Source organism: Lonchura striata, chromosome 20, assembly GCF_046129695.1.
Source record: "Lonchura striata isolate bLonStr1 chromosome 20, bLonStr1.mat, whole genome shotgun sequence".
Taxonomy (NCBI): Eukaryota; Metazoa; Chordata; class Aves; order Passeriformes; family Estrildidae; genus Lonchura; species Lonchura striata.
In genome coordinates this window covers 1,090,304-1,115,347 of record NC_134622.1, presented here as the reverse complement: position 1 = coordinate 1,115,347, position 25,044 = coordinate 1,090,304, and the positions used below count along the sequence as shown (strand labels likewise).

General features: G+C 48.8%; 1 protein-coding gene across 1 annotated transcript; it reads left to right on the top strand.

The window, feature by feature from the left end:
• The first annotated feature begins 2,000 nt into the window (after window positions 1-2,000).
• LOC110475908 (eosinophil peroxidase) lies at window positions 2,001-22,929 on the top strand. Its single transcript, XM_077787632.1, has 13 exons — window positions 2,001-2,073; window positions 3,274-3,367; window positions 4,913-5,088; window positions 6,963-7,083; window positions 9,118-9,247; window positions 10,272-10,478; window positions 11,686-12,001; window positions 14,891-15,051; window positions 16,419-16,665; window positions 17,052-17,222; window positions 19,169-19,406; window positions 20,371-20,585; window positions 22,739-22,929. The coding sequence occupies exons 1-13, from the start codon at window positions 2,001-2,003 to the stop codon at window positions 22,927-22,929; spliced, it is 2,340 nt and encodes a 779-aa protein (XP_077643758.1).
• The last annotated feature ends 2,115 nt before the right edge of the window (window positions 22,930-25,044 follow it).

Below are 25,044 nucleotides of genomic sequence, written 5' to 3'. Positions count from 1 at the left end.
CAGCAGAGAATGAAGAGCACCACGGGGGAAGGAACCTTGTCCCTGGAAGACACCCCCCGAGGGGCTCATGACTCTCAAACTACCACAAAGTGGTCACATCTCCACTTTGAGAGATCCTGGGAAAGCTCCAGTGAAGCATCAGGCTGTGGGTGAGGTGAAGTGAGGTGAGGTGAGGTTGTTATGTGTAGTAGATATAATTCATGCCATTTCTAGTATGATATATGTGATATTGAATATTTGGAGTGTACACGTTTGTATTAGGAGTCCTCCCCACCCTCGCAGACGAGACCTGGTGTATGTTGAAACCCGATTTACAGGTAAAAGGAGATGAGCCATGACTGGAGAGATACGGGACCCCAGGTGCTGATCATTGCCTGAACGACCTGAGATGGATCTCATGGAAATCCTCGGGCAGATACATGTGAATGCAGTGTTCCCATAAATTTCTTTAAGGGACTCACCAACTCCTGACACTGAATTTTTCTCCCTCATCACCAAAAAAAAGAAAATCTTATTAACCTATGGGATCTAAATGGAAGAAAAGACTGACTGCTGAAATCTTGGCCTCGGGCGGAATTTTCCCTATAAAAACCGCTTGTGCCAGGATGGAGGTGTGTGGGCACAGAGGGAAACCTCTGCTGAGGCTGACTCCTTGTGGTACACCCAGGGCCGACCCTGGGCTCGGCTCTGTCCTTTCCTTGTGGCTGGCTAGATAGAATTTGATTGCAAATAAATATTTTATTTTTCATTTTCATTTGGCTGGACAAATTTTCATTTCTAACAAGATGGGCTCTGGCCCGGACCGCCCGCCCCCTCCAGAGCAGTCCCGGCCCGGGGCAGCCCCCGCTGATAACGCCGGGCAGATAAAAGCGGGCGCGGAGGGGCCGCGGGCAGGGAAGGGGCGGCGGATCGCAGGTGAGAGCCTGGCACAGCCGCTTTTCTCTCGTGGAGGGTTTCTTTCTCTGCCGGGGGTGGCCCTGGGGAGCTGGGGCTGATTTGGGGCTGCGCTCTGCGGTTCCCGCTGCTGCCACCCCCGCCCGGCGCCGGGCGCGGCTGGAGCGCAGCAAGAAGCGCCTGGAGCGCGGTGATGCTGCCGCCAGGGTCTCCTCCAGGGACGGGGCTTAGCCGGGCATTTTTGGGTGCCTTTGAGGCAGCTTCGCGGTGGGGTGCTCAGCCCACAGCTCTGGGAGCATTTTGGGAGCTGATTGCTTGGAGCAGCCTTGGGAGGTGAGTGGTCAGCTTTGGGAGAAACATCCCAAACATCTATTAAATGGCTATTAAATACTTTCCACTCCTTCTGCAGCCCGTGTTAAAGGAACAGCTAAGCAATAACTTAATAAATTACCATTAAAACACAAATATGAATGAAGTATTTTATATAATTATGGGGATAGAGTGATACCCAGTTCATGGTTGACTTCACTCTACTGAGGAACTGAAACAGTTCACTCATAGTGATTTTTGTAGCAACATTCTAAATATTGAAGTATTTCCTCCAAATTTTTTGTGTCAGTTTTAATCTGAATATCCTCAATCCCAGGAAAATAAAAAGAATACAGTCCTTATTTGTTTTTTGTGACATCTCATGTGACATGACTACTTGCAAGGAGAACTCTTGGAATTTAAAGGCAGAGAAACAGAGGTGTAGAGGACCTGCCGTGCTATTCTGGCTCTTCTCTCTTTCCCACCAGCTCTCCCTTGCACGCTCTGTGTGCTGTGCTGGCAGCAGATTCTGGTCCCTTTGTGTTGCCCCCGAAGTCCCAAGCAGCACCTTCCCACCTGGCAGTGCTGGCAGTCCCTGGGAGGGGAGGCTGCTCCTTTTCCACTTGGCACTGGCAGCACCTCCCTTCTGGAAGCAGTGTCCTCCCTTCTGGAAGCTTTGCATTGGGCAGGGGATGCTCCATGAGCTCCCTTGGCTCGTGCCTTCCTCCACCTTGGCACGGACCTTCCTAATGCATCCATATGTTCTTGGCCATCTTCATGTGCATTTCTTTGCAGGGATGAAGGCAGAAACCTTCCTGGGGTCACTGGTGATCCTCAGCCTGTTCCAGGCATCTGAATCCTCTTCCTACGGTATTGTCCTTTCCTCAGGCTTTGCAGATCAGGGGGTTTTCTGAGTGGGAAAGATCAAGCTATGTCTTCCAGGTAAAAACCTGGAAGAGCCTGTCATTCACCAGCACAGCCCTGAAAAGGTGCCAGAAGGGGCACAGTTTGTACTTCCTGTGGCACCAGTCTTGGCTCTTCCAGGTTTTTGCCAGTTCACATTCTGCCCAATTCCTTAAAATCAAATAAAGGAGCTCAGTTCCCAGCACTGGTCCATGCCCATGCAACCAGAGTCTCCCTCCCTCTGCCAGCACCTGAGAGAGCTGCCAGGGTCTGCGGAGTTTAGGGATGGGGCAGTCACTCCCCATCTTCCAGCCCTAAATCACTGCTCCAAAACATAGAGACCTCGATGTGCTAATTTACAATGTCAAATCCTTACAAAAAGCACATGCCTGGCTTTCCATTTATCTTAAATGGTTGTCCAGGCAATAATTTTTCTCATCAGGATTGTCCAAGAGCTGAGCTGAGGGTTGATCTGGGAAGATATTTAAAAGAAACTGGGGAGATTTGGGAGATATGTATCTCTTTGTGCTATTTTCTGAAGTTTTCCTCTTTCCCAGAAATTGCACTGCTGTCACTCAGAGAAGCCCTCATGGCCTATCCCCTTCCTTTCTGTGACCCACAGCCAGCAGATGACGGAGATGAAGTTCATCTTTCTCCCCCCAGGGCAGAGAGAGGAGCAGTGAAAATGGCAGGAGATGGCAGGAGGGACTGGGGAAATCGGGCTGCTCATAGAATCAGAGAATCCTAGAACGGTTTGGGTTGGAAGGAAGCTTAGAGTCCATCCCATCCCACCCCCTGCCATGGGCAGGGACACTTTTCACCATTCCAACTTGCTCCAAGCCCTGTCTAGCCTGGCCTTGGGCACTTCCAGGGATGGGACAGCCACAGCTTCTCTGGACAACCTGTTCAAATGCTCTGCTGTCAAAGGGCAGGACAGATGATGCCTACACCTCTCACTGGGGCTGTTCGAAGCCTCCACTGATAGAGGGATTCTCTTCGTGCCCAGGAGAGACTCTCAAACCTCCCTGAGGAATATATTGATATGCAGATTTCTGGAGAGTGAGAAGAACTTTCCTCCAGCACTGCTGTGTCCAATTCCTGGGCAGAGGAAGCGCAGGGATGCTCCCTGCCGGCACCCTCACCTCTGCCCTTCCGTTCCCTGCCCAGATGTGCCGCTCGAGCTGTCGGACACGTCCCTGCTGAGCAGCGTGGCCGAGGCCCGGCAGCTGGTGGATGCCGCCTACAAGCGCACACAGGAGCGGTGAGAGACGGGCTGGCTGTGCCGTGTCCCTGTCCCTTTCCCTGTCCCTGTCCCTGTCCCTGTCCCTGTCCCTGTCCCTGTCTGCTGTCCTGTGTCCCCTGTCCCTGGCTCTGTCCCCTGTCCCTTTCCCTGTCCCTGTCCCTGTCCCTGTCCTTGTCCCTGTCCCCTGTGCCTGTCCGCTGTCCCCTGTCCCTGACCCTGTCCCTGTCCCTTTCCCTGTCCCTGTCCCTGTCCCTGTCCCTGTCTGCTGTCCTGTGTCCCCTGTCCCTGTCCCTGTCCCTGTCCCCTGACGCTCTCCCTGTCCCTGTCCCTTTCCCTGTCCTTGTCCCGTGTCCCCTGTCCCGTGTCCCCTGTCCCGTGTCCCCTGTCCCTGTCCCTGTCCCTGTCCCTGTCCCTGTCCCTGTCCCCTGATGCTGTCCCTGTCCCTTTCCCTGTCCTTGTCCCTGTCCCTGTCCCGTGTCCCCTGTCCCGTGTCCCCTGTCCCGTGTCCCTGTCCCTGTCCCGTGTCCCCTGTCCCTTTCCCTGTCCCTGTCCCCTGTCCCTGTCCCTGTCCCTGTCCCTGTCCCTGTCCCTGTCCCGTGTCCCCTGTCCCTTTCCCTGTCCCTGTCCCGTGTCCTGTGTCCCCTGCCCTGTCCCTGTCCCTGACCCTGTCCCTGTCACTGTGCTCTCCTCCTCCCCACAGAGTAGGAGCAGCTGGGTGGGGAGCTCTGGGAGCACAGCAAGCTGTGATCCAGCTTTTGTCTGCTCACCCTGATTTTACACCAGTTGTTGGGTAACCGAGAGCTGTGACCTCTTCCAGCTCAGTTTTCAAAGAATCACAGCACCTTGGACTGCTTTGGGTTGGAAGGGATCTTAAAGCTCATCTCTGCCATGGGCTGGGACACCTTTCACTATCTCAGGGTACTCCAGGCCCCATCCAGCCTGGCCTTGGACATTTCCAGCTCCTCTTGGCACCTCATGTCAGGGCCTCCCACCTTCACAGCTGCACCTGATGCTATTGCTGGGCTCTGTTGAGCAGGAGCCCTGAGTTGAGGCCAGCACAGGCTCCTGCTTATTTCCAGTGGTTCCCACCCCACTGATGCAGCAAACAGCTGGATGCTGTAGTGAGGACATTTTGTGGGACTCCCAGCCCTGCTTTGGGAGTGTCCAGCTTCCTACCAGCCCATACCTGTCCTCTGCCAGCAGCCACACTCTGAATCCCCTCCCTGGCTGAGGGACTCCTCCAGCTGAGGAGAGGAGGCTCCAGCAGCTTAGGACATGGTGGCCTGGAGGCATTTGAGACCTCTGGACAGTGAGAGATATTGATGATGTGGATAACAGCTGAGTGAGGTTTGGTGCCCCATGGATGTATTTGGGCAGTTTCAGGGATTGCCTTCCTGCAAGTCTCTCTGCTGCTCTGTGGAGGGTGCCAGGAGCAGCCCTGGCCTCTCCCAGACTCTCTCCAGCAGTTCAGATTTAGGACACGCCGTGCCTGATGCTCACGTGTGCAACTGCAGCATCCCTGCCCCTGCTCCATTTCAGATTTTGGTTTCCTGTCCCTTGCAGCATAAAGGAGAACCTGCAGAACAATGCCTTGACCCCAGCAGAGCTCCTGAGATATTTCAAGCAGCCAGTGGGGGGGACACGAATGGCTGCCCAGGCAGCGGATTATCTGCAGACCACCCTAAGCCTGCTCAGAGACAGGCTGAGATGGGCTGTGAGGGGGGACTTCAACGTCACAGGTAGGATCCCCCTCTGCTGGGAGGAAGGCAGAGGAGAAAGACACAAGTCTTGGTCACTGGGGCTTGGGAGGAAGGAAGGAAAGGGTGTTATGATGGGCTGTGACAAATCTTTCCCGTGTGGCTGCGGTGAAACAAAGCTGAGTTGTTTTTCTGTGCTCTTTTTCCATCTTAAATATTATTTGGGAGTTTCTCAGTCAGTGAAAGTGTTTTTGCACTTCCCTGGTTCTTTCTACTGTATGGAGGTTCATGTTCCAGTGGGTCAAATCTTGGAAGGCTTTGGTAGATATTCTTGAGTAGGGAATGAGCAAAGCCAGAGATGACTCCCAGCAGCTTGGCCCCAGGGAGGGCAGTTCTGCAGCCAGACCTCAGACAGCACTGAAGTCACCTCACAGACATAACACTGTCCAAACAGGGAATGGGAAGATGTGAGAGGACATTTCAGTGCATGTCTGGAGGAACAACATCCTCTGTGAGATGGAGCCAGGAAAGGCCAGGCTGCTGAGAGGAGGCAAATCAGGGCCAGTGAAAGGGACACACAGGGAGGACTCCTGCCATATACATAGGAACTCATAGGGATCATGGAATGGTTTGGGTAAGAAGGGACCTAAAAGCCCATCCAGTTCCACCCCTGCCATGGGCAGGGACACCTTCTACTGTCCCAGGCTGCTCCAAGCCTTATCTAGCCTGGCCTCAAACACTTTACCAACACTACAGTGAAGCACTGGCAGGATAAGGTACATCATGGGGTGCTCTGGTTTTGCTCTGGGACAGGATGAGCTGGAAGGTGATGGCAGAACTGGTTGTGCAGAGCTCCAGCCTCTCCAATCCAGGACTGATGCTCCAGTACCACTACAGAGCCCTCCCAGGGCCATCTGGCTGCTGTCTCTCATCCACTTGCCCAGTGGCTTTTTAAACCATGCTGTGACCCAGACTGCTGGTGGCAGCAGTGACCAGCAAACCTCAGAGGGCTGGGACGTGGAGTGAGCAGCAAGAACCAAGAAAGAGCATCTTCCCTATGGAGACAGACTGGAGAGATGGGGGTCAGCCTGGAGAAGAGAAAGCTCTGGAGAGACATTTCAGCCCCTTCCAGTGCCTATAAAAAAAGAGGGAGAGACTTTTTACATGGATAAATAGTGACAGAAAAAGAGGGAATGGTTTTAAACTAAAAGAGGAGAGATTTGGATTATATGTTAGGAAGAAATTGCTGGCTGGGAGTGTGCTGAGGCCTTGGCACAGAGAAGTTGTGGCTGCCCCTTGGAAGAGTCCAAGGCCAGGCTGGAGCAACTTGGGAAGGTGTCCCTACCGTTGGCAGGCGGGTTGGAGCAAGATGGTCTTTAAGGTCGCTCCAACCTGAACCATTCCATGATTCTGTGATTCTGTAAGACTTTTCTTGTTAAACTCTGCCACTTAGCTTCCCTACAAAGGGAAATGTGCACAGAAAAACACAAGTGCCCTCGGTGTGCCCAGCCACAGGATGGTTGTTTTACATGCAGCTTTGAGCAGGGGTGACACACACTGGGAGCTGCTTCCAAGGGGGAAAAACTTGTAACATCCCCTAGGATGTCTGTGGCTGCATTTTACGGTGGAGATAAAAAGTGAGAGGCGAGGAAATGCCAATACTAGAAAACCATTCTGCTGCTGCATGTGCCTAACATATGATTATAAATAAGATCTGACCATAGCTTTGCTGGGTTTGATGCTTTCTAAACCAGCAAAAGTATCTGCTGCTCAAAGAGCAGGAAGAGTTAAAGGACAGCACACTGTTAAATGACAGTGGTTGTGCAGATGATGCTGGGTTCTAGGTACTAGGTACAGCAAACCCAGCAGGGCCAGTATGGTCCTGCATGTTTTTTTTCTCCCTTATTCCCTGCCAGACTTGCTGACTCCAGCTCAGGTGGAGGTGATTTTCAAGGCCACTGGATGTGACCAGCAGGATAAGAAAATAAATTGTGCATCTTCTGCCTACAGAACCATTACTGGCGAGTGCAACAACAGGTGAGGGGCTGTGTCAGCCAGAGGATGGATGATGGATGGATAGATGGATGATGGATGGATGGATTATGGATGGATGACGGATGGATGGATGGATGGATGGATGGATGGATGGATGGATGGATGGATGGATGAGGGATGGATGATGGATGGATGATGGATGGATGGATGGATGGATGGATGGATGGATGGATGGCACAGGAGGAGGGGAAATGGCCTCAAGTTGCACCAGGGGAGGTTCAGGTTGGACATCAAGAGGAATTTCTTCCTGGAAAGGGTGGTCAGGTATTGGAATTGCTCAGGCAGCTGGTGGGGTCCCTATTCCTGGAGGTGTCGAAGGAAGGACTGGATGTGGCACTCAGTGATCTGAGCTGGTGGTGAACCTAAATTATTCTATGGGTGGCTGTTGAGCAGCCTCCATAAGCAGAACAAGACCCGCTTCCCCAGGGATGATCCACACAGGCACCTTGTTTTAGGGTTTCACACTCCACAGTATTTCCTAGTAATGTGTGGAGCTGTTAATTCCAGTCCTCTTTGGAAGGTTCCCTGTGCTGTACCTGAACGAACTCTTCACCAAAACAGGAGGAGCTCCATGTGAGGGATAGACTCTTTGTCTGGCCCTGCCACCTGGCAGGGCCTCCAAGGGTTTCCTGACCTAAATCCATGATCTAGCCATCCCCTTGCCCCACACTGTGTAGGAGGAAATCTGGGCATATGGGCTGGGAGAGCACCTCCTGCACCTCCCATGACTGGAATGGGGAATGTGGGAGACATGAGAAATTGCTGAGCATGGGGTGTTTTATAGGGACAGTTCAGAAACATTCCCTGTAAAAACAGAGCTGTGAAGCTCCTGGGATCAGCTGAGGCAGAGGAAAGACCTTAGCCAGCTCTTCTGCCCCTGCTTTAACCTTCAGGGGATTGTATAAGAGCTAAGGAGAGACCTTCCTGCCTCCTTCCACTTCCAGGGGGGATGTGGGCTCTGGAATAAGGGCTGGTCCATGTCCTCTGATCCAGAGCTGAGGCCCTGGGGAAGGTGAACTCAGCTGTGCTCTGTTTCTCCACTGCCTGGGGCAGTGCTACACCCCCTTGGGTGAGAGACCACCACAGAACACATTTTGGACATGCACTCCAACAAAAGTATGTTAGTACTCTAATTAAGGTTTTCATGGTGTATTTGTCCTGGTTTAGGGAAAATTTGAGAGAGTACCTCTGGAGAGTTCCTCTAGAAAGCAGATTTAAGCTGCCACTCCCCCAACCGGTTCGGGAAAATATTTCCTTGGAGAAAAGTGGAAAAAACTTTATTCAATAGACAAAGCATTCACCAGCACAAAAAATGAACAATATTAAACAATAGAACTTCTTGCTGCTCTGAAGAGGTTACAAACTCAGCAAGTCCCTCCGTGGGCTGCAGCTCAGCTCACTCAGTCTCTCATCAGACCCTCCGTTGCTGGAAATGCCAGCCTGGGTCTGGCCCACTGCAAGGTGCTGGTGCTCTTCCGGCTGTTCAGTCCAGAGCAATTTTAAATAGATCTAAAGAAAAAGAACTATAGTCCAGAGAACTTCTCTGCCTCAGCTAATTAAAAACAAACTAAAAAGCAAAGGACAGCTCCATCTTGCTGTCTCTCCGTGCAGCAAACATCACAGTCCAGGAGCAGGAATGTGGAGGAACGAGTGCAGTTTGTTTTCAAGACCATAGGTAATTCCATTCCAGGGTTCTTCCCCTTTTCCATGGTGTTCAGCTTCCAACTTTGTATTCCAGCCACAGTCTGAGCCTTTCTTCAGGCTAGATGACATCAGGAGCACCTGAGTTCTTGCCTGGGAGAAGCTGAGAGTTGGGGTGGATTATTAAATCTCTTTTCCAACCTAAACAATTCTATGATTATTGTTGTTATGGTTATTAATCCTGAGGTTTACTGATAGCACCAAACCTGCAGCAGTTCCCCAACCATGGTACGCTTCCATTCCAAGGTCCATGTTTCTCCATATCCACAAGCTCTTGGCTCCAACTGTTTGCTCTTTTTCTATTGCCTCTGACAGGAAGAACCCATCCCTAGGAGCTTCCAACAGAGCCCTGGCCAGGTGGCTACCAGCAGAATACGAGGATGGCGTGTCCGTGCCCCGTGGGTGGACGGAAGGAAAGCGTTTCTCTGGATTCCCCCTTCCACTGGTAAAGATAACAACAGCAACAGAGCACAGCGTCAGGCCTAGGGATTGTCAGTTCTAGGACAGATTGCAGTCATCAAAGGGCTCATCCACTAGTTGGATTTGTGGATCAGGTTGGAGGGGCTTAAATTCACCAGCTGCAGGGTGATGGTCTGAGAATATCCAGGGGGATCTATTAGGAATGCTTTCTAAGTCCTATGCGTTTAGGAAAAGCAAAGGTAAATTAATCTGACTGCTTCAAAATCTCAGGAGAAATACAGAATTACACAATATGTTCTTTTAAATTGAGTGCATTTAAACAAAATTATTTTATTTACATTTTTTTTATTTGGTGTGTGGCAGTTGATTCCTGAAAAGCAATTATGCCAGAGGATAAACTGAGCCAGGGAATCCCCAGAACAAAAAATGTACAACCAGAAATGCTATATGGGGGTCCCTGGGTGGGTGAAGTGCAGGGGTTGTGGCTCTCATGGCACCTGGATGTGAGCAGGAACACTGTGAGGTGGCTTCTGGTCACTAGAGCTTGGTGCAACAGCAGCTCTGATGAGGAGCTGGTGGTGTGTTCATGGATTTGTTGTACTTCCTAATCTTCCTCCATGGCACAGTGCCCACCTCTTCTGTAGTAATACATGGAGGTGGGGGAACTGTGATGGATGAGAAGGGATGAAAATGTCAAGATAATTTTCAGAAATTTTCAGAAATTTTTTCTACACTTCTATTCAAAAAAAGCTCTTTTAAAATTTGTTTTGTCTCCCTTTCCCAAGCTTACTTTTAGGAGCTATTTCTCTAAGGCCATCAAGGTACAGTCTTGGCCTGGAGGCTCAGAATCCTGCCTAGAGCCAGACCATCACTGTGCTCAGTGAAGGGCATTTGGTGATGGTGACACCTTCCTGCACAGCCAGATTTGGGGATTTTTGTCTGCAAAGCACCAGAAGTGCCCTGGGAATTTTTGCTGATGACCCTGAAGCTGGGTGAACCCATTCACACACGTCCTTTCCCATCAATGTGTTCTGCTCCCAACCCTGCAGGTCCGACAAGTGTCCAACAGGATTGTCCGCTTCCCCCCAGAGCAGCTGCGGATGGACCAGCAGAGATCCCTCATGTTCATGCAGTGGGGCCAGTTTATTGACCATGACCTGGACTTCAGCCCAGAAACCCCAGCCAGAGTCCCCTTTGGTGGTGAGACAGACTGTGACACCAGCTGTGCCAAGGAGCCTCCTTGCTTTCCCATCCAGGTACAGGCAGCCTCCTTCTTCCAGAGAAAGAAGAGAGAGGGCATCTGGTTTCCAACCAGGAGATGCTGGTGGCTCTCATGGTCCTTGGCATGGAGGAACATCCTCCCAGAACAGGACAAGGAGGTCAGAGCACTCTGTGTGGAGGCAGTGCTGTGTTCCAGAGGTGCTCTCTGGGTTCAGGCACAGGCACAGACTTTGCCAGGCTTCCAGACCTTTGGCCATCTCCCTCAGTAATGTGTTTTTTCTTTGGATCTGTTGTGCAAAGGTAGCACGGGCCTGGAAAACAGGAAGGGTCACAGACAGGTACTTGGGAGTGTCAACACCTCAGAAAACCCACAGGACTTAAGTGCTCTTTGCACAGTAGAAGGGAGTGCTGAGATCTCCCTGCAGTGCCTGCAGCATTGTCAGGAGGCACATCCTGGTCCCTGCTCCATAAGATCACAGAATCATTTGGGTTGGAAAAGCCCTCTAGGATCATCCAGTCCAAGCTGTGCCCAATCCCCCACCTTGTCCCCAGCCCAGAGCACTGAATGCCACATCCATTCATTCCTTGGACACTTCCAAGGATGGGAAATCCAAACCTCCCTGGGCAGCCCCTGCCAAGGCCTGAGCACCTTTCCATGGGGAAATTCCAGCTGATGTCTACCCTGAGCCTCCCCTGGCCCAGCCTGAGGCCATTCCCTCTCCTCCTGTCCCTGTTCCCTGGAGCAGAGCCCGACCCCCCAGCTGTCCCCTCCTGTCAGGAGCTGTGCAGAGCCACAAGGTCCCCCTGAGCCTCCTTTTCTCCAAATCATGTCCATGTCCCTCCTGCAGCCCTGCTCTCCCAGCTTTGAAGTTCTGCTGCAACCCTGACTCCCACATGTCCTCCCAATTCCTCTCAAGGAAAACTATGATGGGATTGAACATTGCTGAATGTTTCCCTGACATACATTTGAGAGTGCTGGAAGGAAGGGTCACAAGTGACAAATCTCTGTGGTGAAGATAGGGAGATAAGAAAACTGAGCATTAAAGATGCAATCCAATATATTTATTTTCAGAGGAAATACTTTAATGATCTATAGGACTTTGGGCTCTTAAAGCAGCGTCTCTGCTGTCAGTCTGACCCTCCATCTTAAGATTTATGCTGGAGGCTTATGCCCTGTGAGAGGCCTCCTGCCTGGTTCCATCTCCCGAGCCGCGGATGAATTTTCCTTTCCTCTACCTGCAGATCCCACCCAACGACCCCCGAATCACCAACAGGAGGGATTGCCTCCCTTTCTTCCGCTCAGCCGCTGCGTGCACGCGGGGCAGGGCACCGCGGGAGCAGATCAACGCGCTGACCTCGTTCCTGGACGGCAGCATGGTGTACGGCAGCGAGGCAGCCCTGGCCCGGCGGCTGCGCGACCGCCGTGGCCAGAGGGGCCTCCTGGCTGTGAACCACAACTTCACGGACAGGGGCAGGGCCTACATGCCTTTCGGCCCCATGAGGAAGGAGCCCTGCCTCAAGGCCAGCGGGGCAGCTCGAATCCCTTGTTTTCTTGCAGGTGAGTTGGGTGCTTGCAGCCCAAACCTGGAATCTGGAGCAGACGATTCCACTGGCTCCAGTTCACGTCTTTCGTTGTTTGTTTTTCTTATTGTTGGAATCTGTGCTATTGATGATTCTGAGATTGTACAAAGTCTCTGTCTCTCTGCCTTGTTGCCAAAGCAGAATCCATAATTGGTCTGTGATGGTTCCAAGGTTGTTTATTCTGTTTATCTCTAACATGTTCTGCTGCCCTGCCCAGCTCTGTCCAGCAGGGCAGCGTGTGGGGCTCTGCCCTCAGTGAGATGTTACAAACATTAAATACCAGAAACTCCCTGTGCTGGATTTGCAATAACGTGCCAATATCTGTCACCTATCTAAACTTTTGTGGCTTCTTGTTCTTCCTGCAAGGTTGGTAAATTGTTCCATGGTTCAAATCCAAAATCACAGCTGTTTGCAGCTGCCTGCCAGGGTCTCAAATGCTTCTGACCTGGACTTGGAACATCCAAAAATGTCTGAGGGACATTTTGAGTTCCAACACGTAGGAGGAAGGTCTTCACCCTCTCCAAGTCTTGTTTGTGAGGATAAACCTGGAGTGAAGGTGTCTAATCCATGCTCAGCAGCTCTGGTGTAGGGCCCAGAGTGACCTAGGAACCAGTGTCATGATGGAGTCAAGCAGGCACAGCAATGGCAGCCTGACCTGGAGGCAGTGGCTGGTCTGTACTTGTACTTCCATGGCTGTCTCCATCTCAGCAGGATGGGAACAGATGTTTAACTACTGAGCTGGGTCACAGCAGGAAGCATTTGCATTTCCCTGCTGCACTGTGAGAGGAGCTTGGATCCCAGCTGGAGTGAGGATGAGGTCAATACCAGAACAAGGTGGCCTTTTAAGGTGTGTTCCCACCACTGTGACAGCTGAGGGAGTACTGGGAGTACTTTCCACAAACCTGTGGGACCCCAGAGAGGGATGCTTCTGATATACCTCCTGAATTAGTGTCTCCCTGTGTTAGCATTCAGGAACACACATAATTACAGGATATGATTATATGCAGGTGCTTCTATTAAGAGCTCTGGGAGTCAGGGTACAGACCCAAATCTGACTCCAACATGGCTTTCGAGCTGAACGTATTTTATATTCTATCATTACATAACTCACATATTAATTATTAAATTTATATTGTTCTATTATATACATTGACATGAGGTTCTTGTGATTTTTCTTAGGTCCCTGACCAGAGTTTCTCATGATTATTCTTACAATTAAACAGTAATTATATTTAATTACTAAACAATCATCACATCTAACAATTATATCATTTATCATGTACGAGCTACACAGGTGCAGCTCTAGCAAGTACAAGTTCTTCATGTGCTTAGGTTAATTATTTTTCCAGGGCCTACTAAGCTTATTTTTCCTGTTAACCCTAAATCCCCATGATTTTAAAACCCTTTTACTATCACCTGGACTATTTCTTTTGCAGATCAGGACTTCCCAGCTGGCTCCTGCTGGCTCTGGGCACACCAAGCTGCTTGTGGCAGTGCTGGAGAGAGTTTCAGGGCACAACAGATCTCATCAGCAGTGGAGCTGCTTTCTATTCCCTTGGCCCCTTTCATATCTGGCTGAAGTTCCTCTGAACATCCCCACGGCCTTGGAATCCATCAGCTCTCTCCTTTAAAGCTCATGGAGCCCTCCAGGCTCTCTCCTTTAAAGCTCATGGTGTTTCATGGTCCCTCCAGGCTCCCACAGCATTCCACCTGTCCCATGTGCTGTTCCATGCGTTCACCTGCTCCCCCAGCTCTGTGCAGGTCTCTCCTTGGTGGGGACCATGCAGGACCTGTGGCCAAAGGCAGGTGCCCAGTGAGAAGCAAAGTGGGCAGGAGTATCAGATACTTCCTAGGAGGGGCCCCTGTGGTCTCTCAGAAAGGAGTGATTTCTGTTCCATGGCTGGAACAGACCCATCAATTCTTTTATAGTCATCAGTTCAGGCTGCTTTAGAAGTGCCTTTGAAAATTCAGTGTCTTATTTGTGACTTTTCCGGTCCCTGCAAACCGGGGGAGTTTGACATGTGCAGTTGCCTCACAGGGCTCAGCATTTCCTCCCAGAGCTCTGGGACTTGGAAGAGTTGGAAGCTCTGTCTGGATGCATTCTCCTCATGGAAACCTCACAGTGCTGCTTTTGTTTCTCCTTCCGCAATCCCTCACAGACAGCCTTTGAGAGCAGATGAAAAGGGCCCTGTGCCAAGTGCAGGAGCAAATCCCTCCATTTGCTGTGGGACAAGGGGTCTAAATATGACAATTACGTTTCTCTGAGTGCTTGTCTATGCTCCCATCACCTGCTTGTTCTTGCATTTCCTGCCCCAGATGTTTGAAGAAGGATTTGATATTTTATTGCAATGCTGTTTGTTATTTATTCATCCAAGCTGACTAATTTTGATTTTCCTTTTACTCCCCAAAGAGCCTGTTTGTGACTGTCACCTTGCTTTGGCCACAGTTTCAGCTGGCTTGAATGAGACGTTCTGAGTTTCAGAGGTTCCTTGGCCATCTTGACTTCCTTTTGCCCATTTGCATTTCTCTCTTGAGCTGTGAGACCAAACATCTCTGATATGGGAGCCTGGAGAACACCTACTTGTATTTAACTTTTTAAGTTAATTCTCCCAGCCCTTCACTGAAACTTTCTCCACCTCTCTGTGACTCTCAGCACAGCCAGGACAGCACCTGGCTATTGTTGCCTCAACAGAAATTCAGCTTTTGCATGGTGCTGTCCAATCCTTGATTTTCCTCTCCTCCTCCTTCTACTCCGTGTTTCTTACCTATTTTCTTCACAACACAAATATTGAGACATTTATAAATTCCTCTGTGTATGCTTCCCAATGTGACTTTTCCCCTCCAGTGTTGTGTGTGCCTCTCCCAGGTGACACCCGTGCCAGTGAGATGCTGGAGCTGGCCTGCATGCACACGCTCTTTGTGCGAGAGCACAACCGCCTGGCTGGAAAGCTACGGAGCCTCAATCCCCACTGGAATGATGACAGGCTCTACCAGGAGGCACGAAAGATTCTGGGAGCCATGATCCAGGTACCAGCCATCATTCCAATTGTCCTGGCTCTGCCTGCAGTCTCACAGGGTTCACGCATTAGGTTGTGCTAGTGCAGGGTGGCCAAAGGGTGCAGGACTTTGGGGTGAAAGGACCAAATTCTTTCCTCCAGCCCCTTTTGACCAAAGCAAAATCACACAGAGATACCTGAAATGACAAACATAGAGGGATCCCCCTGAATCTTTGATGTCCCTCTACTGATAAATTTACAAAGTGCTTGATGAGGTTTTTAATAGTACATTTTTGTTTGATAAAAATGGTACAGGAAATTTGGATTAAAATTCCTCGAGTTGTGAATCCCCTCTTCTCAACAATTCCCTGCACATGGCAGGGGTTTGGAATTAAATGATCTTGAAGGTCCCTTCCAACCCAAAACTATTCTGGGATTGTGTGAAGAAGCCCCATGTTCTGATGGGTGCAGCCAGTCATGGTGTCTCCTTGGGATGGGGCTGCACCCTTTGACCATCCCACACAAGCTTGACTAGCTTGACACACTACCCTAGACTTGACACACTACCCTAGACTTGACGCTGAATGGGATCCTCTGTGCTTGGGAGGGACCTCCCAAAATCTCTTCTCCAGCCTCCAGTTTGGAGCAGGAGTGGCCTCAAAGCTAGATGAGGTTTTACAGCTGGCAGGAAAGCCTGGGTCCTGTGAGAGGAAGGGACATGGGGTTTCCAAAAGCACTACACATCATTTGAAGCCTGTCTTCTGAGCTGGTTTAACAAAAAATAAAAAGCGGGAATATCAAAATGTTTATGGTTTTATGCTGTCAATTTAAATATTATTGTATGTTGAAAAAACATGTTGGGCAAGGCAAAGGATTGTCCAAAAGGCATAATCTCCATCATTGTGTTTACATCAATGGTTTCATCTTCATGCAGTATTCAGACAATTTATCAATTTTCTCCTACTGACACAGAATTTGATTTTTCTTTTTTAAATCCTATTGTGCTGCAGCCTCAATATCCCGGAGAGCCATGAGAGCAGGACTGGAAATCTCTGCTGTGGGAGGACTCTGGGAGCTGCCCATGGGTGGTGCTACAACACACCCCCTCCCCACCATTATCTGCTCTAAGGCATGAAGGGTGCAGTTCTGCCTGCCTGATGGGACTGGTACCGTGACAAGGAGCCAGCATTTGGGAGGATTTGGCAGGCTTTTATCTTCACAGAATCACAGAACCAATTAGATTAGAAAAGACTTCTGAGATCATCGAGTCCAACCTATTATTATGTTGCTCTGACCTGCCAGAGTGTTGTGGCAGAGAGAACATGAAAATCAACTTTGCTTCCACAGAAATTGATGGCCAAGACGTTAACAGTTCGCCCTTTCCTTGTTTCCCCTTAGATCATAACATACAGGGACTACCTGCCTCTCCTGTTGGGATGCAGCTTCCACAGGCTCATTCCTCGCTACCAGGGCTACAACGAGTCTGTGGATCCTCGGATATCCAATGTCTTCACCTTGGCTTTTCGCTTTGCTCATGCTTCCATCCCTTCAACTGTTGGCCGCTTAGACGAATATTACAGACCCATAACTCCTGAAATTCAGCTCAGAACCTCCTTCTTTGCTGTATGGAGAATCATTCAAGAAGGTAAATCCTTTTCTGCAGTGTGGGTTTATTTCATTCATCCTTCCTGTCCTCTCTGGATGAACTCCTGGCTTCAGCCAAATTTAAAAGCGTTTTCTATTATATGGCCTTTACTACCAGTCAGGGCTGTCCCTGTAGATGAGGGTAGCCCATCATGTTCTAAAATGGTCTGATTGTTTCATTGCTGTGGCCTCCAAGAACATTATTCAAAGTATTTTCTTCTTAATTCTTTAAGGGAAATTCATTCTTGCATAGTAAAAGCTTATAATTAAACATGAGCTGTGCTCACATCTCTGGGGCCTCTTAGCCGCACACTGTCCTCCATGCACTGGTGACATGTCCCTGCTTCAGGTAGAATTGATCCCAGTTTCCCTGTGCCACCTCTGCAGGTGGGATTGATCCTTACCTCCGGAGCCTCATGGCCAGCCAGGCCAAGCTGATGACACAGCAGCAGATGGTGGTGGGCGAGCTCCGGGACCGGCTCTTCGAGCAGGTTGAAAGGATTGGGTTTGATTTGGCTGCACTCAACATGCAGCGCAGCCGAGACCATGGCCTTCCAGGTGAGTCAGCTGTGGGAGCAGAGCTTATGAAGGAAAACAAGTGGAAATTAGGCATTTTTGTGAGTAAACATTGAGAAACTTCTCCAGCCCATGCTTGCCTGAAATCACTCAGGAGTTGGATTCAATGATCCTTATGCATCTCTCGCAATGCAGGATATTCATTGATTCTATGGTGCTCTTTCCCAAACCTTTTCCTTGTTTCTGAACAACCACAGGTGAGTGGGTGGAGATCGAGCACTGAAGACAAAGCCTGGCTGAAGCTGCATGAGACATGTAGAGGCAGAAGAACATGGGGCATTGCACAGACCAGAGCTTGGTGTTCAGTGACTGACTCCTTTCTATTGTCCAAGTGAAAAAAAAAAATGGTAAAATAGTTCAGCAACAAGTTTGCAGAAGTGGAATTAGGGCTTTAAGTCTCCTGTGATTTCTCTGCAACCATCTGTAGTGGTCCAGCCCGGACACAAGAGCAGATTCCAATATATAAAGAAAATCTCATCATAATTTATCTGTTAAATCTGTGTCCCAGAGAAAAAAAGCAACCAAGCATGTCAGAACCACTCTCAGGGCTTTGCAAGGTGCAAAACCAGTGTAATAGCATTGCAAGATGGTCTTGAGAAATAGATTGTTGATAGCACTTCAGAGCTGGCTCCTGGGTGGGTCCTTGCCTAACAGTGAGGTAAGAGCCCAGAGCTGCTGTGTTAGCAACATCCTGAGAGATGCAGCAGGGGTCCTGTTTGAAACTGGGATGAAAACTGAGCAGGACCCATGGATTTTAAGCCCAGTCAGAGGCTTTGCAGTACATCCAGTGGCATCATCAGCTCACAGGATTGCTCTGCCTTGGTCACAACATAAGGTGATTTTTCCATGCTTTATTGAGGAACACCGTCATGCAGACCTGATCAGAACCCCAAATCCTGGGTTTCCAGACCTGACGTGGTGAGAGTGACATGTAGTGAATTTGGGTTTAGCTTTAGGTCTCAACCCACCTATGTGTGCTGTACTCCCTTATATTAGACATCCACAAAGGTGGTCATGGCACAGCAAGGTCAAAAACCCTCCCTAATTATTTTATCATGAAGTAAATTCTTGGTGTCCTGGAATTGTTTGATAGTGCTGTCATCTAGGCACCATATGCTGTGTTTTTTGCTCCCAATGCTCCCTGTTTTTTAGACATAAGACAGTAGGATTGGAATGTATATCAGGAAAAAAAAAAATTCCTGTGAGATTGGTGAGGCCCTGGCACAGATTGCCCACAGAAACTGTGGCTGCTCCATCGCTGCAAGTGCTCAGGGCCAGGCTGTACAGGGCTTGGAGTACCCTGTGATAATGGAAGGTGTTTGTCCTCATGGCAGTGGGTGGAACAAGATGAACTTTATTCTCCCTTCCAGTCCAAATTGTTCCATGATTTCATGACATCCAGCAGAGGTGTTTGCTGCAGCATCATCTCATCCCCTCCACCAAGATGCAGAATTATGCACCAGTTGTAACACAGTGGATTTTTTGGCTGTTTACAGTCCAGAAAAATTAGTCCAGCTGGCAAAGTCTGGTTGCTGAAGTAACTTGGGCTGTGTGGAGTGAGTAGCTTGTCCCCATGACTGGACAGGGACCAGCTGTGGAGAACTGCTTGGTCATTCTCCTGTTGTACAGAGAGAGGGGCCATCAACATCTTGTCCAGGTTCACTTTCAGTGAAGGCAACATCAGTTGCATCCCTGCTGAGTGGTGGTACAACTCCAGCCTGCAAAGACATGGCTCTCCAAAAAACAGGTAGGGGGAGCTGGCTGTGGAGGAGTGGGAAGGCAGTAGCATTAACAGAAATACAGAAAAAATGTCTTAAACATTTTGGTGCCCTACTGGTGTCCCAGCTTTGGGAAGGAGAGGGAAAAATCTTTCCAGGAGAGGGTAGCACATCACTGCTCTATCTGCTCTGACATCCAACTACTTGCAGGTTACAACTCCTGGAGAAAATTCTGTGGGCTCTCACAACCCTCTGGAGTGAAGTCACTCGGGCGTGTGTTGAGGAATCGGAACCTGGCAAGGAAATTCCTGAATCTCTATGGGACACCAAAGAACATTGACATCTGGATCGGGGCCCTTGCAGAGCCCTTTGTGGAAGGAGGCCGAGTGGGGCCTCTCATGGCTTGTCTCATTGGCACCCAGTTCAGGAACATTCGTGATGGAGACAGGTGAGAAGGGAGCTGGGCATCCCAGAGTACAGGGAGGTTGGAGTTTGTGCAGATTTCTTCACGCAGATCTGAAAGCTACTCCAGTTGTTTGTTGCTTTTTTTTTTTCAGTACTCCTTCAAAAGTTTCATTCTCTTTGTAGTCATATTCTTATTCCCTGTGTGATGGTTGAGATCCTGGGCTGAGATCCCTTCCCAGCAAAGTGATATCTCACCAGTTCTTCTTCCCTCCCCCAGTTCTGAACTGGAATCCTCTTCTCTGATACATGGCAGGGTTTGATCTTTGGTTGTGATGGATGTGGTGGGTTGGGGTTTTATTGTTAGCCAAAATCACTTCAGTAGTGCTGAGCTTTCAACACACCTGAATTCCTCCTCCTCCTTCTTGAGGTTGCTATGGGGCTTTAAGTACATCAGTGAGTTACATTCCCCATTTTAAGCTGGATTTCTGAAGCAAGATCCCTGTACCTGCCAGCAATATTGCCTGAAAATGGGATCCCAACCCATGTTTCTGGGAAACAGTTCTACTGAAAAAGTCTTAACGAGTTTAAATCCCAGGATGAGGAGCTTAGGGTCAAACAGGCTGTTGCATATCTAGGAATCCTGTTCTTACTGCAGAAAACAAACCCTTTTCTAAAAAATTGAGTAATTACAGGGCTTGTTCCAACATGGCACTCATTTGGCTGTTACACAGCTTGTGCATAATCTGTGCAGCCTTTCCTATTTGAAAGAGGGTACCTGTGCCTCATCTGACGACAATTAATTCAATTGCAGCTTTGTTACCTGTCCACGGCCAAAAGAAAAGCAAGGTAATTATCCAATTGTTGAGTCAGGGCTCTTGATTTAAATAACAGAAATTCAAATTTGTTCTTGGCAGAAGAAATTAGTGTTAATGGCAATTAATATGGTGGAAGTCATCAATGTGAAGAAGGCAGAAAGCAAAAATCTGTTGTGTCTTCTTTTTCTTCAGGTTTTGGTGGCAGAACCCTGGGGTTTTCACTCCTCGCCAGCGCTGTTCACTAGCCAAAATCTCCTTGCCACGAATAATATGTGACAATACCCACATCACTAAAGTATCAAGGAATATCTTCCAGGCTAACAGATACCCCCGTGGCTTTGTGAGCTGCAGTCAGATCCCAAAGCTGGACCTCACACCCTGGAAGTCAAAGACCACCGAGGAGCAAGGTATGATCTGCAAACCACAGCAGGTCCTGCCTGCAGACCCCTGAGAAAGCCAGAGCCTGGGGTTTAAAACTGAGCTGCCTAACAGGGGCCTGGACCTGTGTACCACGTACAGCTTTAGATGTATCAGTTCACTAGGTGTGCCTAGAGTGGCCAAAAGCAACTCAGCATTTGAAAATTAATTCCCATGGACCCCTTCCTATGGAAGGGTTTCTGGTTTTGATCTCTGCTTGTACAGTTGCCAACTATTTTTACACTATTTCTCTCACCTGCCTTCAAGATTCATGAAATTCTTGAGGTCTAATTCCTTCCAAAATGCTCCTTGAAATCCCTGGGAAGTGGATGTAGGGAAGAGTGGCTCTCACCGGAGAAGGGCAAGCTGTTCTAGTGTCTTTTAAAAACAAAACATCCTTCCTTTCCTCTGACAATCAGGTCCTGCCACACTTTCATAATACCAGGTTTTGATCCCTCCTTTCTAGCCTAACCTGTGGAAACAAATCACGTAAGGTATCAGGGAGATATGGCAGGTTCTTTTCTGTTAACACAATGCTTTTTATTTCCTCTAGAAAAAGATTCTGGTGACTTTAAATGCTGAATGTTGAGGATTTTCCATACATCCAGACTTGGGAAGCTGCTGAGGTGGATTATTCATTTTTACTGTGTTTATGCTTTCACTGCCTGCAATGTTTGGGCATGGTTCTGTCATTTGCTCAGCTTGATTTGCATGAAGCCTTTACAGTGGGATGCAGCCCAAGAATAAAATAAGTTAATGAAAAGATATGCCAGATCTGTGAAATCACTCAGTATCACAAAGCCAAGTGAAATTAATTGTCCAGAGGCTGAACCCAAAGAACACCAACTGCTGGCTTAGGCCATGGAACCACACAATACTTCACCAAGACTTACTGTCAAGCACATGTTTTGGACCTTCCTTTTAAAATTTTCAACCCCCAGAGAACGATCAAGCTGTTGGAATGAAAGTTGATTTTTGTTCTTGGATTTTTTTTTTGTTTGAAAGAAATAAATCCATCAGTTTCCAGAGAAAATGTACTTATGACAGAATGCCTCTGAGAGAAGATTAAATAGTTGTCCTGTACCCCAAACACGCTGTCCTAAAATGCACTGTGTCAGGTTTTGCTCCAATATGGAAGGAAGAAATTTGCCACATGGATGACAGTTTTTTTTACTATTATTTCCCATAGTCCAGAATGCCCAAAAGATCCTCTGATGTGACAGAAACCTGTGACAAGTTATTCCTGAGGCCTAGCAGGAGCCAGAGTGACTCAGCACTGTCCTGTAGAGATGGTGGGATGTGGCCTGGCAAACATAAAAACAATCTGAACATACAAGAAAGTAAAAACTATTATGGCTTCAATCCAGCTTTTTCCCTTTTCCTGAAAGGGATCAAACCCACTTTCTCCTCCCTCTGTAGCCTGCTATATCCCTGTAATTGATTAATAAATTGCAGTTTTGGGCTGAGGCCAAAATATTCTTTACTTTTAATAAAAGGTGCAGCAACGACATGTGAGTGGAGGATGGTGGTAGGTTTTCTGTGGGAATATTGGGAAAGAGCAATTCCAGAAGCTGTGTGTTGTTAATAAAAGAAGGTATTTCTTGCTGAAGCCTCTGAGCCCAGCTCCTGTGTGATGCAGAACTATGAAAGTCAGTGCTGATGGGTGGGAGGTATTGACTGGGGTGTCCCAGTCTCTCCAGCTTTAGTTTGGCACTCCTGGTTGTCTAATGGTGACACAGCCCATTTGGGACAGAGTTATCAGTCATTACCTGTCTACTTCAGCAGTTCCCCTCTGGGGGAGGATGTGGCTGGCTCAAAATCATGCACAACCCCTCTGTGTGCACTGAGCACAGATGGCCGATTTTTTCTTTTTAGCCAAGCTGAGATTTGGACAATTTGACTTTATCAACTTGATCAAACATATGCAATGCTGGTACAGCAACATGGAGGCTGGCCATGGGGTGCCTGACATGTGCCTGCCTTGGTCAGTGGAGCTCCTGAGGTGGGGGATGCCTCCTGCAGGAGCCAGGATGGGATGGTATGCCCTGATCAGCCTCTGCTGCTGGTTTCAGATGGGCAGCTCTCCCTCCCAGCTCTCTTGAGGCCTCATTCAGTTTCTTTTCCACCAGCTGTTTCTGCTCAGACCTGCATGTCCATCCCGAGTTCATCCTGTCAGGTCGTTGTCCCAGTGCCAAGTACATTTTTCCTCAGTGGATGCCCACCAAGGTGCTCAGTGGGCTGCAGCTCATGGGGTGCAGAGACAGGCTGAGAAAGCTGGATCTGCTCAGTCTGGAGAATGGGAGCAGGAGTGATTTAAGTCTCTCTAAGGAGTAGCTGTGAAGGTGGACTCTTCCTGGCTCACAGGGAGAGGACAAGAGGTAACAGATGCAGATTACAACAAGGGAAGTAACCTTTAGACAAAGACAAACACATTCCCTATGATAGTGGTGTGATGCAGACACAGGGATGAGAGAAATCTTGGGATCTCCAATCTTGACTATTCTCCCAAACTGTCTAGGCCTTGAGCAAGCTCTCTGGATTTTCAGTTAACCCTGCTTTGAGTAGCTGGTTGACCTGCAAACCTCCTGATGTCCTTCTCCACTTCCATTTTCTTGTGATTTATAGTGATAAACTGTTTTACTTCCTAGCCAGAGTTCACCTGGGTGAACTCTAAGATATCCCATGTATGCAAGTCCTGAAGCCCAGGCTGTTCCATGCTGTTGCATTCTTTTCTGTGAGGCCTGTCTTGACACCAAGAAATCTTCACAAGCCAGAACATCTTTTCTTGTAAAACCACTTCTCTTGTCATTACAAGCACTTCTAGCCATGCCTTTGCTCATAAATTGGTCTCTGAAGCAAATCTGTGCCTTGTAGAACTGAGGGTTGTACAGATTCATAATGAAGCTGCAGCCAGAGCACTGTAAACAGTGCTCAGTCGTGAGGACCTTTCTCTAATATATTTACCCTGGAATCCCTCTTGAGGTTTTAGTATCAATGTTAATGCCTCTAAGCGAGGAGATGAATTCCCTTTTGACCTGTTCAGGCTTTGCAGGCTGGTGACTGATGCTGTCCTTGGCCATACCAAACAATGCCCTTTGATAACTTATCACAGAAACATGGAATATCCTGAGTTGGAAAGTCCAACTCCTGGCGCTGCACAGACTGCCCAACAGGCCCACCCTGTGCCTGAGAGCATTGCCCAAACACTCCTGGGGCTCTGGCAGCCTTAGGGCCATGTCCATTCCCCAAGGAGCCTGTTCAGTGCCCCAGCACCCTCTGGAGGAAGAACCTTTCATGATATCCAACTAAACTCCCCAACACAGATCCAGCTGTTCCCTCAGGTCCTGTCCCTGTTTACCAGAGGGAAGAGATTGTTGTCTGCCTCTCTGCTTGTTCCAATCTGTTTCAGAGTAGATATTTATGCCAGAAATTTTCAGTGTGAATCATTCCCATTTCAAAATCCAGACCTCATCTTTTGTGTCTCAACCATTGCTTTGCATTTGGAAATCACTTGCGGTCTTCAGCTTCACCAACTTCTCTCTCTCACACATTGCTGTGCTGACAACAGTCCATCCTCTTCTGAGCCTTCATATGGTGAACAAGACAATTTTCTTGGCCTTTTCCCAACACATTTTCCCACATGGATCACTTCCCCTGCCTCCCCTCTCTCAGAGTCATGAAAATGTGGTGACAATAGCTCACGGTGTGAGCAAGTCCCTCCTCTCCCTATCTCAGATTCACTTAAATTGAGCCAGGTTCTGGAAAAGGTGCAAAGACCTAGGGGCAGAAGGGAGTCAACTGGGGATGCACACACTTGGTCTGGAGACTGGGATCTTCATTAGAGCTGCAGTTTCTGAAAACACCTTGCAGGTCAGGCAAGAGCTGACTGCTTCTCAAATGGGAGCAGGATGGATCCAGGTGCTGGGGTTTCTTGCAGCAGGAGCAAATTAAAGCTGTGGATTTTGGTTATCTGTGGGTTTGGAGCCTGAATGTTGTGTTAGATCTGAGTTGCCTGTCTGTCCATGATGAATTGGGAATGTACTTGGTTTTCTCCAGACTCATCAGACACACTTATCAGCTGTTGGAATCAAAGACCTCCTGCTCCTTTGATGGGCAGTGGTAGAGTGCCCATCCCTAGAGGTGTCCAAGGAAGGATTGGACATGGCACTCAGTGCCCTGAGCTGGTGACAAGGTGGGGGGATCAGTCACAGCTTAGACTGGATGATCCTGGAGGTATTTTCCAACCTCGGTATTTCTGTGAAGTTATTGAAAATTGCTGACAGTGACTTAAAGTAAACCTTTTCAGTGGTTTGTGAACTATTGTGAACTTTCAGACTTCCTTGTATCTGACATCCTGGGTGGGTTTCTATGTGCAGAGTTGTATCAAAGGTTTCTTCTACAGCAGGAGCCAGACAACAGCAGCCTGGTTTGGAAACCACTGCCATTCTT